An 18,337-nucleotide genomic window follows, 5' to 3' on the forward strand; every position below is an offset into this window, starting at 1 on the left:
ACGGGAGACTGGGTTATGGCCCTTGTGCAGCCGCTGTGTAGAGACAGGGCTTGTGGGTGTCTTCTAAAGATATTTATCTCAACCAGAGAGAGAGAGATAGAGAGAGAGAGAGAGAGAGAGAGAGAGAGAGAGAGAGAGAGAGAGAGAGAGAGAGTACGGTGTACGTGTGTGAGCGTCCATCTATGTGTGTAGTCGAACCCGCAGTTCAGCGTCGGTGTATGTCTGTATGTGTGTGTGTGTGTGTGTGTGTGTCTGTGCGTGCGTCTGTGTATGTCAGATTTCCTTCTACATCTCGACCCCCGGGTATGTAGGTATAGGTGTGGACTTCTAGACAGTCTTTTCTCTTTTATCGACTTCCGGATGTGTATTTGTGTGTTCGTGCGTAAAGACTGGTTATGTCGACCGTTTCTTGACGACTTCACCTCGGGATATTGGTAATTATTGAAGAATATGAAAGAAATTGACCCACACTTATCCCCACAGCATGTTCATTACGCACTGATACATTTATAACTTGTGCAATATGTAACGTGTACTAAGGCCTACCACATACTAGCTGCACATGATTTCCTGTAGACATTAATCACTGGTATTCAGTCAATTTTAAATATGGCAGCCACGCCAAATATTTAGCTTTTTGTGTTATGTCAGAGGGTACAGAGGTGAGATATACAGGGGGAATGTTAGGCCACAATCTGGTAACATCATACTAACTTCTTATGAAATGTCAATAATTCTGGCAACAGTGACCCAGACAGTTTCAATATTGCTGTCATTGCAACCATTTTAATGGATACCATGATTTGGTTGCCACTAACAAAACTTCAGCTTCAAAGGTCTTGTGGTTCCTTAGATGATATGTTGGATGAACAACGCGTCATAAGCTCCCATAAACTGAACGTTCAGGTGAGCTACAAGAATAATAATTCTAGAAAACCTCTTTCGGTGTCCACACTGCATCTGACACAACTGATCACAAGGTGGAATCGAGAAGTAGATATTTATTCATGTAATAAGTTAAAACATTCCAACAGAGTACAGGAATCCAACAAAACGGTCTGTAGTAACAGTGTGGTACATACATACAGGCTAGTTGAGCCATGACGGGGTGCGCGATGAACATAGTCAACTAGACCCACATATGTGACTGGAGAGTCACCTAGACCAATATGTCTGTCATGAGAGTCACAGAGAACCACGTGTGTGACTGGGGAGTCACAGGGATCACAGGTTTGTCATGGGAGTCACAGAGACTCACATGTCTGTCATGAGAGTCACTGAGACTCACATGTCTATCATGAGAGTCACAGAAACCCATATGTCTGTCATGAGAGTCACAGAAACCCACGTGTCTGTCTTGAGAGTCACAGACCCACATGTCTGTCATGAGAGTCACCTAGACCCAGACACAGACTCACATGTCTGTCATGAGAGTCACAGAGACCCATATGTCTGTCATGAGAGTCACAGAGACCCACATGTCTGACTGAAGAGTCACAGACCAACATGTCTGTCATGAGAGTCACATAAACCCACATGTCTGTCTTGAGAGTCATAGACCCACATGTCTGTCATGAGAGTCACAGAGACCCATATGTTTGTCATGAGAGTCACAGAGACCCATATGTCTGTCATGAGAGTCACAGAGACCCATATGTCTGTCATGAGAGTCACAGAGACCCACATGTCTGACTGAAGAGTCACAGAGACCAACATGTCTGTCATGAGAGTCACAGAGACCCACATGTCTGACTGAAGAGTCACAGAGACCCACATGTCTGTCATGAGAGTCACAGAGACCCACATGTCTGACTGAAGAGTCATATGTGTACAAACACAGGATGCATTCTAACCAGTAAACTAGCGATATCACGTCATGAATGCATCTGGGAACATCCTGCTAATGCTGTGAAATGATGAATTCATCTTTGTATGAAAAGTCAAATAGATGATATGAATTACTGAGTTAATCTATGAACAGTGACCAAACGATATATCGATTCATGGGCAGGCAGCTAATGATAGCACGTGATGATTGGCATGTATGAAGAGACAATTGAAGGTATGAAATGGCGACTCTCTAATCCATAGAAATATAGAAACATACACACACGTACAGAACTTATTCGTTTTGGTTGGTTCATTTTTGAATATTTTGTCAGGAAGGAAATTGCATATTTTGTCAGTCAAGAACTTATATCTATGGACATGTCAATCAAGAAGTTGTATCAATGGACATGTCAGTCAAGAAGTTGTATCAATGGACATGTCAGTCAATAACTTATATCTATGGACATGTCAGTCAAGAAGTTGTATCAATGGACATGTCAGTCAAGAAGTTGTATCAATGGACATGTCAGTCAAGATGGTGTTTCTCTGGACACGTCAGTCCAGTTATTGTTTATTTGGACATGTAAGTCAAGATATTGTTTATTTGGGCATGTCAGTCAAATATTGTTTCTAAGGACCTGTCAGTCAAGACATTGTTTATTTGGACATGTAAGTCAAGATATTTTTTACTTGTGCATGTCAGTCAAGATATTGTTTATTTGCGCATGTTAGTCAACATATTGTTCATACGGACCTGGCAGTCAAGATGTTGTTTATTTGGACATGTAAGTCAAAATATTGTTTATTTGGGCATGTAAGTCAAGATGTTGTTTATTTGGACATGTAAGTCAAGATGTTGTTTATTTGGGCATGTCAGTCAAGATATTGTTTATTTGGACATGTCAGTCAAGATATTGTTTATTTGGACCTGTCTGTCAAAATATTGTTTATTTGGACATGTAAGTCAAGATATTGTTTATTTGGACATGTAAGTCAAGATATTGTTTATTTGGGCATGTCAGTCAAGATATTGTTTAGTTGGACCTGTCAGTGAAGTTATTGTTTACAAGGACCTGTCAGTCAAGATGTTGTTTATTTGGACCTGTCAGTCAAAATATTGATTATTGGGACCTGTCAGTCAAGATCTTGTTTATTTGGACATGTCAGTCAAGATGTTGTTAATTTGGACATGTCAGTCAAGATACTGTTTACTTGGACATGTCAGTCAAGATATTGTTTATTTGGACCTGTCTGTCAAGTTACTGTTTTTTGGACCTGTCTGTTAAGATACTGTTTATTTGGGCATGTCAGTCAAGATAATGGTTAATGCCAAAAGGTTAAATGGCAATCGGAAAAGAGCAATATTATCTGTCTTAGATAAGACTGGGCAATGTTTGCTTTGGGATGTCAACTAGATTGGCTAAAGTCAGTCAGTGTTGACATAAGATTGGCTAAAGTCGGTCAGTTTCGACACTACATTGGCTAAAGTCAGTCAGTGTTAACACAAGATTGGCTAACGTCAGTGTTGATACTACATTGGCTGAAGTTAGTCAGTAGTTACAACAAGATTGACTAAAGTCAGTGGTGAAAATACAATAGACCCTTTGATGAGTCCATTCTATACACTATCAGCTGATACGAGGACTTGTTCATGTTACGATACATACAATCACGTCGATTATCGATCTTGCCTGAACATATTACAGTGACACATTCACTCCGTTCCGGCAATTATTGATTAATGTCCAAGCACTTATCCTACCGACATATTATATAAATATACACGCTAACAAAATGTCCTCATCACAAGGCTCGAGTGTTTACGATAAACTCATACCATGACACACATCCTTATAAATGATTTCCTAACATTCAATGTACAGTAACACAATCGCAATGTCATCGTTGAGCAGAGTGCGTTGAGTGAAGCGTCCTTGTGGTTTTGAAGTTGATCAAACCGGACAAACGTGTAACACATTGGAATACGCTAAACACGATTAGTCTCTATGATAATCCAATGGTACCACTATGACACACAACACAGGGACAAGCTCAAAGGAGATTCTACTGCTCAGGCAATGAATAATGCGCGTTGAAAGTTTGTTCTCAACTCCCTGGGATTACATATATATTTCCACAGGATGATATGAAGTTATTATATAGTTTGAGAATCATCCTTCCAGGAACATGACCATCGTAAACGACATTAGGTGTATATATGTGCTGAATTTAGCATATTGTAACCATATGACCACTTCGACATTGGAAGCTCATCAAATATGAGTTTGAAGTGGGTTAACGGATCTGATTGTGTCATGTGAATTTCCCTGCTAGCCACAAAAACTGATGCTCAGGGTAAACAACATATGATGTATCTCCCGCCTGATGAGGATATGGCAACACTGAATTTCCATCAGCTGTCCTTCAGCAAGTTTAGTTCAGTTCTCACTGTCTTGAAAATGGTGCTTATTGGCGTTTGTTGACACACCAACACTCAGTGTTCTTCATCTAAACACACATCACCACGTTTCTACTAACACAAAGACCGACGATGATTTGGGTTCCTGCCCAATCGGTCGGAGATGACTCGCCATCTTTAGAGTAGAAATAACAGTATCACATTTCGCTGGAATCATAACTCACCGTATCACCATCCCCAAAACGTCCACAAATCAACAAACGACATCAATAACTGGTCGTCAGCAACAAACAATAAAGTCATTCTCCATGGAACAGAGTATGAAAGACGTCATATATGAGATACGAGATGATTAATGGTGGTTCTATTGTCTGCCCTTTGAGGGACACCGAAAATTCCACCCATATAATGTGCACATATCAGCTAGGTGCCTCCACAAGCCTTGCTCTAACTAACATACACACAACCACAAGACCATCTGCAGTTTCACATCACAATTAGGTCATTCTGGAGTTATTCCACCAGTTTCACCATTTCAACACACGCGACTAACACATATTTCTTTGAAGTCCTTGCCCATCTGGGTCAAGGTCAAGGTCAAGGTCAAATATCCGCTCCAATCTCCTTGATGTCATCCTGTGTAAGAAGCGTCATATGACGTCACCACTGCTGCCACCAGAGTGAGGCTGAACGTCGTCTGCAGGAGCTGGACTGCTCGTCTCACTTGTCTTCCTGAAATGTGACGTCAGAGCTGAGGCACCTACAAGGGTCATTGGTGACAGTCTGGTTTAACACAAGCATAAGCAGTTAGAAGCTGCAGTGGGGCCCAGCTACCAAGCAGTTGTGACCTGTTTAGCTACACTGTTAGTGGGTGAGAGATTTACATGCAGTCATACAAAGAAAAAAAGAATCAAACCGTCCGATATCACAGTCAGAATTGATTTCATTTAACAATTTCCACAAAGAACGATGAAACATTACCTCTCCCTAGCCTAACGAATTGATACATATCCATGCCAGCATAACAGTAAGTATTTAAATACAAATACATAGCGTAGTCTTCAACAATGCCAATGAGCAACAAGCAGAAAATAACCAAATACATATTGAATAAAAAGCACACAATTCACTACAGTTGTAAATCAGCGCTGTCCAACGAATCATGCATATCTACCTGCTTTGGAGCACAAGCTCTGGTGCTGGTGTTCTGCAGGACGTACAAGCCGACAGACAACCAGTGCAAAGCATTTAGGTAAACCAACTTCACAAGAAACAAGATCTATGTGGATTAGAAATAAGTACACACGAATCTTTTAAGACGAGCTCATAACAGCGACTTTTCAGTGCGAGGAAACTCATTTCAAATAAAATTGGTTTACCACTGTATAATCTGCGATATTTGACACTTTAGTTAGACTAACGATATTTCTGTGCCTGTTAGTTCAATGTGTTTTTTTATATAGTCTGTACAAGCCATAAAACATCCCCGTCACGATCCTAATTGCCCTTATTAAAATGAATATATGTTTGAATGAAAGTTTTTACAGTGACTGTTTTGCTGAAACACTGCCAATATGACGTTACTTTTATATTCATGCGGTCATTTATATACTCAGATAAACAGAAACAGATCCTCCGATGGACACACTATTTCAACACAAGCTTCTTAAGACACTATTTCTTGTTCCCCGGCAACACGTTACATTTCTCTTATTCCTAGTATTCATTATAGGGATTCTAATTCTCACCATTGGCTCTAGGTGCGCGAGAGACCAGACACGGCTTTCGTCTATGCCTATTCTTAACGGATTGCAGGATTTGTAAAAAAATAAATAAATCAGGATACTTAAGAATTCCTCAAAACCAAAAATCTGATGACGAGAGTAATTACATTCATTGTGGTACAGTTTAATACAGACTTATGGGCATGGTGCCCTGACGTCATCATGGCCTTATTTAAGCACGTGCCATGCTCAGAGCTTTCGGAGCTATGGCAGTTTCTTGTAATAAGATGCTTATGAGGACCGTCGCTGGAAGGAGACTTAAGGAAGCTGGTTATTGGTAATTGCAATACAGGATGCCAGCCTCTGGCCATTCTTGGCAACTCTGTGCTAGACTCAGAAACATTGGAAGTGCTCTTAGGTTACGACTTTTTGTCAACACCAGTCAGTTTGGCCATTTTCAGTCCACCGGCATCATTAACATTATCAAGTGGAAAATTACAGTCATATGTATTTAAATTCATGTCATCATCTAGTTTATTAGGAAATAATCTCGCAATCATTGCTGAATATTAAACAAACGTGTGAATCCCTCTTCGAAACATGCACATTTTAGGAGGTTGAAGCTGGTTCAGATGCTATATACACAGAAAGCCATACAGTTGTATAACGAGTAAATATGTCCATACTATTAGGTCAGCAGAGGGAGGTCTAGCCATAAGCAAAGAAATGCAGCCAGAAAGCATTCGCCTTGTCATAATTCAGTGAGTTCAGTTTTAAAAGAACATTCCCCTGATCTCAGCAAACTTGTCACAGCAACCATGTTGTGGTACAATACTACAAATAATGTTCCTGTATTTAATCCATTAGCTTCTATACACCGATACAGAGCATCGTCTTCCATCAGGAGAAAATGAAGAACAAACATAAACCAAGAATTACCATCAAAGAAGTATTTTGAAACTCGGCCCAATGAAGCACACAGCTGAGGACGACAGGTGTCCTTGAACAGGTCCAACACCATCACACCACCACATCACCATCACCACCACCACCACCACCACCACCACCACCATCACACCACCACATCACCATCACCATCCTCACCACTACCACAAGCACCATCACACCAACACATCACCATCACCTCCACCACCACCACCACCACCACCACCACCGCAAGACCACGTAACAACCATCACCACCACCACAGGACCACGCAACATCACCATGACGCCAACAACACAACTACAACCTCTACGAACACCACCACCTCTACTAACACCACCACCAATACCTCTGCCACCATAAAACCGCCACCATATCAACATCGGGATGGACACGTTGTCTGAACCTAGCGACATCCTGATTCAATTTCGAACCTGAACCTGCCCTTCTCCCACAGTTCCATTCGCGATATTTCACGGACACAACCTAGATATAATATCCTGTCACATCTGTTAAATAATAGCACACATACAATTCAATGGAAGAACATATCGACCAGGTTAACCAACAATGACACAACTCACAATATATCACTCAGTGATAGACAACTCTAAAGTTAATATAATGTGACAACATGAAGCATGATGTCAAAATGTGTCATGAGCACAGATGAAGTAGATACAACACTATACATAACTACTTTCACCACCATCTGCAAGGTGAATGATTGTGTACAAATGTGAATTCATTCTAACCCTTATCTATGACCAACCAAGGGGTGTGTGGCTGATTATTTAGAACAAGGTTCTCAGCAGGTTAGAAGAATATTTCCCTCGAGCAAGTTCATCCATCTTCTAGTATCCACTGGCGCAGGCTTTCATATATCCCATCATGTTTTTCAGTCATACGTCCATGTAGCGAATGTTTAGAAACATTCACCAGCATCAATATTCGTACTGTGAATGTGTTTAACCAAGTTTCCAAAGCCATGTCATCAAAGTTCTTGAGTGAGTGAGTGAGTGAGTTTGGTTTTAAGCCGCTTTTAGCAATATTCCAGCAATATCACGTCGGGGGACACGCGAAATGGGCTTCACACATTGTACCCATGTCGGGAATCGAACCCGGGTCTTCGGCGTGACGAGCGAACGCTTTAACCACTAGGCTACCCGACCGCCCCTCAAAGTTCTTGAGATGAAGTATGAAGTATGAAGAAAACCTGAGTAACCGATGCATAAGGTCCTTATATAAGTCGATGATGTGATGGTATCTCTAACAATCTACATGGGATGAACATTATACGCTACAATACATACATAATGAACAAATAAATTTAGGGATCATGAATATTTTCGGGATATTTTTAATAAATTGTGTTCTCAGTCTTCACAAAAAAAATCTAAAAAATATTCATGATCCCTAACTTCTTTTGTTCAGTACATCTGTCATGAAGTGAATGGAAGAATCCTTTTCTAAACTTTCTACGTCGTCTATCTAGTTAGGAATCACGTGAGCCATGCCAAATCTCCCTTGCTAACCTACATGCTGACAAACCTAATGTTGAAATTGGAAAAAAAACAAAACTACATAACGATCTGAAACTTGACTGATTTCCAACCATGCATGCTTATCTACCTAGTTTTAATAACAGTATGATTAATCTAGACTACATAGTAGTGGCTAGCTAATGATGTGTGTTAGCTTTAGCAGAGTGCTGATATATGAACCTGACAATACACATCTGTAGGCAGAAAACACACGTTGCAGTTTCATTCAGAATACAGGGATTACTATGCATGTATAAAGGCAAAAGCAATTTTGTGTGGTTTAGGATGTTTTAAATTATTTTACTATAGACGCCTATGTGTGTATAAACATAAACGTGAACTAGAATCACATCGATGAGGTTTCCGAAAAGAAATTTGAAGTGTCAATTCGAAACTAAACTTCATCTTAGAACCACGTCAAGGCTTTTCAAAAGGGAAATAACTCGTGTCTACTTCCGGTGTAGAATGTAACTGCACTGTATGTCAGCTGTATTTTGCCATGCACAAAGCTGACAGCTGCAGTTTCTGTGGAATTCACAGCTGCTAAAACAGCTGGTCAATATCACAGCTGCTGCTGACACCGTCAGACACATTATCGCGAGCTCACAGCTGCCACTGTACCATTTACAGTCAGACGTGACCTCTTCAAGGTCATCCACAATTTTACAAACACTGTCTACCTCCACACTTGTCATAAGCGTTATTGTTCACAGCTGCACTGCAAAAAAGCAAACTCTAGAGCCCACGTCTGTCATAAGCAGTGACGATTGTTGTGCCAACAGGCATCATTCACAGCTGACAGTCGCCCATAGGAGTTACTTAACAGCTTCTTAGTCGCCATCAGCAGTTGAGTTAGCAAAAGACCCAAATACAATTGGGCAAACTCACACCGTTACTTTGAGCACTTACACTCCCGCAGAGCGTCTGTCAGCTGTGATTGACACACTGTACAGCTGTCAGCTGTGATGGACCAATGTACAGCTGTCAGTTGTGAGGCTTTTACAGCTGCTGCCTGTGCCACTAACTGAACTAAAGTCCTGTACAAATACTTGCCCTTCTCCAGAACGGCTTTGGATGCTAAACATAAACATACGTTCTCACTTTACAAACTTACTGACATGAAACACTCCAACAGGAAGCGTTTCTGGGGGTCATTCAAAAGGAACCAATTTCTTTAGAACATATGATCGTTGAAATATTAATGAAACGATTTTATGAAATGGTTACCTCCATGAGGCATATAAAGGGTTAGTTCTTGACGCATCTGATTAAGGCCTCTTCTGACAGGTTTAGTAGGTCGTTAGTGGTTGACATTATTATTTCTTAGAAGAATGCAATCAAACACATTCAAAGTTTAAACTACCGATTAACAGTCCAAGCACACACATTGATCAATTAATGATTCGTAGATTGTGTTGAAGAGGGCCGATTCTTAACAAAAGTCAACAAATAGCAATCAGTAATTCTATTAATTGAATCACGGAGTCAGAGAGTTGGATTTGACGCCGCTTAAAACAGTATTTCAGTTATATTTCAGCTTCATGTTGCAGGTTTCAGACGTTTACCACTTTGGTGAAACCCACGAGTACGAGTATGGTGCTGACAAACCAAGAAACATAATTGGGCGAAGCGGGGTTCTAAACCACAACCATAGGTTTCTGGCGTGCCCTAAAGACGCAATTCTGCACAGCAAAATGCGGCGCCTTAGACGACTTGGCCACCCCTGCCCCTGATAAAGGGAATACATATTGATGTCAGTGTTTGAAGTGTATCAATAGATGGTCATTGGGCAGCGTACCTAAACAGGATGGGTTGGTGCTCATTTATCAGAGAACGATATTTGTTACGATCAATTCTTTGGACTGTCAATAGGTGTTGTAATGCAGTTTCTGTTTCTATTGATGCCGTCCTGTTATTTGTGTGGGTTGGAAGATATGGTGCCCTGGTAGCCGTCGGATCTCGGGCCCAAGTTTTGTGACAACATTGTTCTCATTGCTGTCCACACATGTCAAGGTCAGTTTTGTAACTTGTCCAGCCTTGACGATCCTTTAATTTGTTCTGTTCTACGTCCTCAAGACAAAGTCAAGGTTCATCGGATTCTGAGGGAAATGAAAGCATTGGGAAGGATGTGATATGGGCACGCTGGTGCTTGGTCACGAAGTCTGTGACCAGTAGAGTCATGCGTCATAGCGGGCACTAAAATATGAGGTGTTACGCTAAGCTGTAAAACAGAAACACTTACCTGAGGTTGGCAGTTCAGAAGTGGCTGTGATGACGTCATCCTTTTAAGAGATTCCTCATCAGCATCAAGCAGGTTGTTGGTGCTGGAGTTGTCGACAGGCATCCCCTTGACGTCGTCACAGTCCTCGGCGCCAGTGTGAGGAAACTGCGTCTGGTTGTACTTGATCACACAAGGAGGTGGACTCGGAGCACACTTGCTGTCTGTACTACTGTCATCCCCGCCGCAGTTGTCTCCCTTATGGCTGGGGGAGTTGACCTCCATGAGGTCGACACTGCGGGCGAAGGCATCGCGCAAGTTGATGGAGTGGAAGGACACTATACTGCCCGTCCTCTTGGCTTTCTCTAGCGCCTCGCGTCGCTTGAACGCCTTCTCTCTGCGCATCTGGTCCTTATAAAACTCCGCGAAGTTGTTCACTATAATAGGAATCGGCAATGCAATAACAAGCACACCGCATATACAACACACACTACCGACAATCTTCCCCAGGACAGTAGTTGGAGCTATATCACCGTAACCCACAGTGGTCATAGTGATGGCTGCCCACCAGAACGTTTCCGGTATACTTTTGAACTTAGTCTCTGGCTCATCTTTTTCAGCAAAATAGGCTAAACTTGAAAATAATAATATAGAAATGGCAAGAAACATCAACAGTAAGCCCAACTCCTTGTAACTCCGTTGCAACGTATAACCAAGGGATTGGAGGCCTGTCGAGTGTCGGGCAAGTTTCAATATACGTAAAATTCGCATAATTCGAAAAATTTGAACAACACGTCGCACATTTTGAAATTGCTCTGTAGTGCTTTTGTTCGTTTCGGTTAATCCTAAGGAAATGAAATAAGGTAGGATGGCGAGAAGGTCTATCACATTTAGAGGGCCTTTGAAAAACTTCCACTTGTTTGGCGACGCCCAGAATCGGGCTAAGTACTCTAGTGTAAACCAGCCAATGCACACAGCTTCCACCACAGCCAGCTCGGAGTTATCCGAGGGGTCTTTCGGGTTGTGTCTTTCCTGCAGCTGGGGGATGGTATTAAGGGTCAGCGCGATTGTGGATAACACGATGAACAGGATAGATATGATAGCCAATACCTGAAACAGAGTTAACCACAGTATAGTCATACTAGCCGGGACACGCGGCGCCACAGGAAAGCAAGGCGGAGCAAGAGGAGGAGGACGAGAAGGAGGAGAAGGAGGTGATGACGATGGAGCAGAGAAGAGGTCGCAGGTGATGCAGCAGCGTATGTGAGGAGCTGGATGAGATGTTAGAAGGGGATGATGAAAGGCAATAGAATGAATTAGAGAAACACAGTTTGTACAGATAAGAAGAGGAACAGGCAATCTGTACCCACATCTCAAGACTGTACAGTCTGTTTTGTTCACGACGGTGTGAGTAATGGTGGAGGTTAGTTCTGATAGGATGGGTATTACGGATGGAGATGGGCGCTTGGGGCTTAGGTTTGGGGTGTGAGGATGTATTACTGGTGTAATAGGGTGACATTATTTTATGTCCCCGCAGGAAAGTGACATGACATGAGAAAGCGAAGGCAAAAGATGTCAGAGAATCATAATGTATTGAAATATCAGCATATTTGAGACATTGCTATATTTCAGAGACAAACCAGTAATACATTGAAGTTCTTGCAAGAATACTGTTCACTGGTGATCATGGTGCTAATAAACTAAGGGTCATAAGTAGGGGTGATCTTTGATTTGAACTCAAGAACAGCCGATCATAACTATTGAAAGGAACGGATCAATCCTAAATTATGGACTTGCTGAAATACTAGAACATCTTATCATAGCAAAAACACTTCACCATTACATGTGTTTTAATATAGAGGCGTGTCATTGTTTCGGCAAATATCCGAATATCTATGTATTAGAGAACTGAAGAGGACCAAAAGCAAATTAACAATAGGGGAACAAATTCGGGGCAGATTGACAACAAGGAAAGTAGGAGTTCAAGAAGAGGAATATTTGGGACAAGGACATCACACTTCAACTATACACTCCATGGTAAAGTCTTGTGGAGCTGGAAAATAACCTGCAATGAGACAACGCCACTTCATGAAACAAGAAGCTATAACAGTGCTAATGGAATTGCAGGTTTCCAAGATCACACTATGACAGCATCAAATCAAATTGCTTTTGTGGGAAATGTAGGGGGTTAGCAGCTTTAAACATGATGTAGATCTCAAACAAGGGCAACAGATTCAACAAAACAGGGAGGAACTTTTGGAAGTAGCGGACATGAGATCAACAGTTTGATGTTACCGTTTGAAAAACAAATTGTAATGCAATGAGATTGTTGGCCTGTTTTGGGCAGACTGATTGTGAAAATGACTCTTTTGTGGCAGAGTGTGTTTTGGGAGGTTGTTGTTGTGGTTGTTGTTGAGGGTGTGGTTGACGTTGTGATTGTCATTGTGCTTCACTTGTGGGTGTTAGGAAGTATAAAATGGTGGAAGAGTGAGTGAAGTAGAAATGTTTATCTAGGATGTAAGATTATGACAGATTTTCAGTCATGTTGGAGTGAGTGAGTTAACGCTGCTTTTAACAGTATTCCAGTTATATCACGGCATGTCAGCTTAATGTGGGAGGAAAGCCCAAAGTAATGCAGGCTTCAGACGTTTACCACTGCGGTGAAACCCACGACCACCGGTATGGTCCTGACAAACCTAGAAACATCATCGAGGTGAACCGGGATTCAAACCCACAATCATAGGTTACTGGCGTGTCCAAGGGACGCAACTCTGCACAGCGCATAGCGGCGCCTTAGATGACTGGACCACCCATGCCCCCTCAGTCATATTGGAAGCAGCATTTGTATGGGCAAAATGTGTGTGAAATGCTTCAGACCTGTACAAACCCTGAAGTTACGGGTGGATGAGAATGAAGAGTTCGAGTGGGATAGTTACGTGAGGAATACAACGAAACTTCAAGAGGGGTAGTTACGTGAGGAATACAACGAAACTTCAAAAGGGGTCGTTAAGGGTGGAATACAATGAAAACTTCAGGAGGAGTAATTACGGGTGGAATAGAACGCAGATTTCGAGAAGACGAGAATCCACTGAAGGCTATAGATAGACAGGAAGGAAGTCTGATCCAGACATACCATAGGTTGATATTAGCAAAGTCCCATGCCAGCATGGATCGATTATATGCAATCAACTGAGTCATTGATCCCAGCTACCTGTCCCATTTCGTTGCTCTTAGGACAAGCAATATGTTACTGGACCTAATTTACTTCCCTTTAGACTTGTCATGATGACTTAGGATAGCTCGGATAAAGAATGACAGTGTGACATTATATAGGAGTGTGAGTGCCTGTGCATGGGTCCTTGGGTGAGACGGTGTACTCGAGAGCCATTCTATGTTGCAAGACGTACAGTGTGGTGAACAGCGAATCCTTATGTGATGGTGACTGAGTGCATATGAAACCATTAGAGTGAGTGATGAAGAGAGTGTGTGACAATGAACAAAAGGAGTGACATGATGCAATAGAGTGACAAGACATGAAGATGAGGGTGGGGTAAGGATCAGGTAGAGAGTTGAGAATTCACGCCGAGGGTGAGGGTTAAGGTGAGGGTGGTGGTGGTGGTGGTGTTAAGGTCCAGAGAGTAAGTGGATGCTTGTACATCACTACCCGCAGTAGAAAACAGTACAAATATATCTGTATCAGATCCATAGGATCTGTCAAAACAAGACAATGGAAAAGAAGATGAGGGGGCGGCCAAAGGGAAAGGATGAAAGAGAATGAGAAGGGCAGCAAGATGCGTGATAGGAGGGAGACAGGCAGAGTAAGCTTCTGGTCCAGGGAACAGGAAGAGGATGAAGGACATGGAGATGCCAGGCCTGAGAGGTGATGGAGATGCTGAAGCAGCAGGAGACTGAGCGGCGGTCGACACACTGAGCCCTGACAGTAATGTGTGCTGTATACAGTGTCATGTTGTTGCACTCCCGATTCCCAGTAGAGACAAAAGCTGAAAGGAAGACTCACGCCCGAGTTTAGGGACAGGACGATACCAGACACATGCTGGTGAAGAGGCAGATATAGAGGTCACTACACAAGGATTATGCACAACAACTACAAGCATTCGAAGAGAAGGATTAGTAGCAAATAAAACACCGATAAGAAGCAGTGCATCTTTTCAAATTATAAGATAAACATTGGCTAATATTTTGATAAAAGCGTTGCACAACGTTGGGTTGCACACATATGGCATCGCTAATTTTGCATTTACATTCATATATAATTGAAATATTCATATAAAAACATCACATTTACATCTGAGATTATTAAGTTAAATCACTGCAAACGCAATGAGGTTTTAGCAGCTTAAGTTTCATTGACGAAAGTGCTGAAAATGTTATATGCAAGATAAAATGAGCATTCTTTGGCCACATTGGTGAAATACAACTTTATAAACATCAGTGGCCAAGAAGGAAGTCATCGTGTCCTCTGACTCTGGAATTCCTTGAACATGTTTGTTGACGGTTTATTTGACAACGCTGTTGATGCCATGATTTGTTGAGAATTTATCAATACCATGTATGTGTACATGTGAAGAGCTCTCTAACGCTACCTGCGAGTGTGTTAGCGTGTGGGTACAGCGCTCGTCCCATTGGTTCGTCTCACTATGAAGATCGTTATGCAAGACAATGGAATCAATCCTCCCTGTATGTGGATCTGTAAGACAAGATGCTAGTGCAAAGTTGCAAGACAGGGTTGGCTGTTTTTGTAAAAACGGAAATGATTTTATTCAATTCTGTCTAGTTCATCTGCTGAATTCTCTGCAATTTTCTATAATTTATTTACTCATTGGTTTGTTTGAGTAGTAAAGGATCTGTAGCTAAGTTTGTGCAAACATCTGTGGTTATTTTGAGGAGAAGGGTCACATAGCCCCTGAGTTTCATTCTTGCTCTTTTGTGTGATGTAATAGTAATTTGTTTCTCCGGTGTGCATTGGCGTGACACAAGAGCAGGGCGACGCGCGTATGGATCATCAATATCCGAGTATTTCCATGGCGTTTATATATTGATTAACGTGCTTCGGGAATCAGGAAGCGATGTTTGCTGCATGTGAGGGGCCCAATTACCCAAATCATGTGTCTGCATGTGAGGGGCCAAACCAAAACACACACAAGATATGTTCACACTTTCAAACCTGTGATGCTTACGTACAGTAAACTACGGTTATAACGAACACGCTTATAACGAACTAGCGGATATAACGAACTAACTTTTTAGTCCCGACTATATGCTGTAGTTATGCTGTATATATGCTCATAACGAATTACGGTTATAACGAACTACATTTAGTAGTCCCTTTGAGTTCGTTATAACCGTAGTTTACTGTAGTTTGGAAAACAATCACTACTGCATTTGGATCGTCATACTGATAAAGTTTATAAGTATATATAATACACAAAAATAATATCGTCTTATTTGGCAAAATTGAGGGAATACTCATATATATTTCAAATTTCTTTATAAAACAACAACATCTTCCCGATGCGAACTGTTAAAAGTTCAATGCCCTTATGATAATTTATGTATGAATTGACCACAAGTGCCCAACTGTCCATTTGATATCCTGACTCTGACGGGAGGTGGTGGGGTGGGGGTCACTCTTCGGTGTCTTGAACAGAAAAATCAGAACAGTAGATCCCTAATGGATGCTTTTGCCTTGGATCCAGAGAATGTAACTAAATGACATGCAGAGTGTCTCCATGGCACTAAGTAACCACATTGCAATAATTAGTGCCAACAAATGGTGCACTCATTTAGAAAAATTATATGTACGCTTTGAACACTGGAAGTTCATTAAAATGTCAAAATGAATAAATATCAGTGTCATCTCCCTGCGTGTCACGTCACACCTCTGTTTGGACGTTGTTGTTATTCTGAAACTGTATTCAATGGCTGCACAGCTTGAGTCGAGGGCTATGCGTGGCGATGAACATCATATTATATAGCACATCAAATATTTGCGCCGGGTCAGCCTGTGGTCATGATAGTGATATGACTTATTGTCTCCCTTCGCTTCCAGACAAAATACAGAATCAATTGATTGTGACATATAACACCAGCGGCATTATTGATGCGAAGGTCAAGGCCGACTGTTCAGCTATCTCTGCAGGACCAGCACCAATGCAAACTTCATTACCCCGGGGATACAAACGTAAACATTCTGGGACACGAGCTTACACTACAGTAAACGTTCGTGACCCGAATTACCACGAGTCATGCCGAACGTTCTGCCCTATCCTGTTCGTTAATTGCAGCTGGGATCTCTCGAGGAGGTGGCAAAGATGGCGGTAATTAATTGCAGCGTGCATTATGATGTTTGCTGTGCGGCACTGGGTAAAACATGCAAGAAGAACACGGCACTGTGCATGTTGCTGCTGTTGCTGTGGTAAGCGTCGCAACCACACGATTCACCTACGGTGCCACAGCAACACAGCAAAGAGTCGGGCGCTGTTGCCGTCGTGTGACAGAATATGGACGCATCGTTCTTACTATCATGACCAACGCAACCCATTCTTGAACACATCTCGCTTAGCTAGCCCAGTAAACTGAACTGTGTTTCTATGCATCATGAGAAATCGAAACCTGCTAATTGACGGATGTGAGCGCATGTGACCACCCTGTGCGATCGATTTGCTAGACATACAGGCAAAGAGACCCGACTGGATCTCGAAGACGCAAATACCTCATAAACATCGGCCGTGAATAAACATATAAAAATGACGCGCTCCAGAATAAATTTCATTTCCCGAACTAAATAGTCAACTTCCAAATATTATCCTTTTTTGTTTTATTATGAACACGTAGGGTTTGTTGTCGTACCGCGTTTTCTCAGGATTTTATTTTTAGTACATGCCTAATACCTTGCAATGAAACTGAAACCTTATTAATATCCAGCCTCTCAAATTCCATCACACCATGGACCTGCCATTGACACAATGGCGTACAGCAAGGGCAAACATCAAACATTGCCTAATTGGAAACTGTTTTTAAAGGAATTTAATCAAGTATCCAGCCCTACACAGATGACAGTAATCGTTCGAGAAGAAGATCATGGAAAAAGAGTCATTTACAACCGGACGCAAACATAGCTGCATAGTTTATTCAATGAGATTTACTGACACTGTTTGGGCACCCAGTTCAGGCGAGAGATTCCTAAAGCTAGTGTTCCAAGAGAGGCCATCTTAATGCCAGCGGATTGTAAAGAACTGGGATCGATAATCAAAGATGCTTGACTGTCCTCGTCATTTTTCCGTCCCCGTGATGTTGCGATAGCTGTAGAAGCATCCAAATTGATCTCAGTTCTCTGCGTGGCAACATCGCAGGCCTACCATCGCCATATCTACGGCTAACATAGTCGAGATGTGTTCGCTGGCTACAGTTCAAGGTTGAACAAGACATACGGAGCGAGAAGCAGCCAAGTGATTAATTGGCTCTTTTTAAGCTGCTTATATAAAATCCAGATTCGTTAATTTTTAAATTACCAGGCCGAATTACACTCTTACCTGGATCAAAATGGTTAATTAATATTTGTTCGATTCATATATAGATTTTCCTTCTGACAAATATGACGGCGATGTTAAATCGAGGGAGTTGCTTATAATCGTGT

General features: G+C 41.8%; 1 protein-coding gene across 14 annotated transcripts in view; it reads right to left on the reverse strand.

The window, feature by feature from the left end:
* The window catches only part of LOC139480232 (potassium voltage-gated channel subfamily B member 2-like), a 257,935-nt gene that overhangs the window by 22,086 nt on the left and 217,512 nt on the right, over positions 1–18,337 (reverse strand). For all 14 annotated transcript variants that reach the window (XR_011654408.1, XM_071263262.1, XM_071263261.1 and 11 more), the window contains one exon: positions 10,705–11,790. Coding sequence is in view for 13 of the 14 variants with exons in the window: in XM_071263262.1 (XP_071119363.1) it covers positions 10,705–11,790 (1,086 nt within the window). In the remaining variant the exon portion in view is untranslated. The remainder of the gene's footprint in view (positions 1–10,704; positions 11,791–18,337) is intronic.

This window comes from Haliotis cracherodii, unplaced genomic scaffold (assembly GCF_022045235.1).
Source record: "Haliotis cracherodii isolate W230 unplaced genomic scaffold, xgHalCrac1.p SCAF_4, whole genome shotgun sequence".
Lineage (NCBI taxonomy): Eukaryota > Metazoa > Mollusca > Gastropoda > Lepetellida > Haliotidae > Haliotis > Haliotis cracherodii.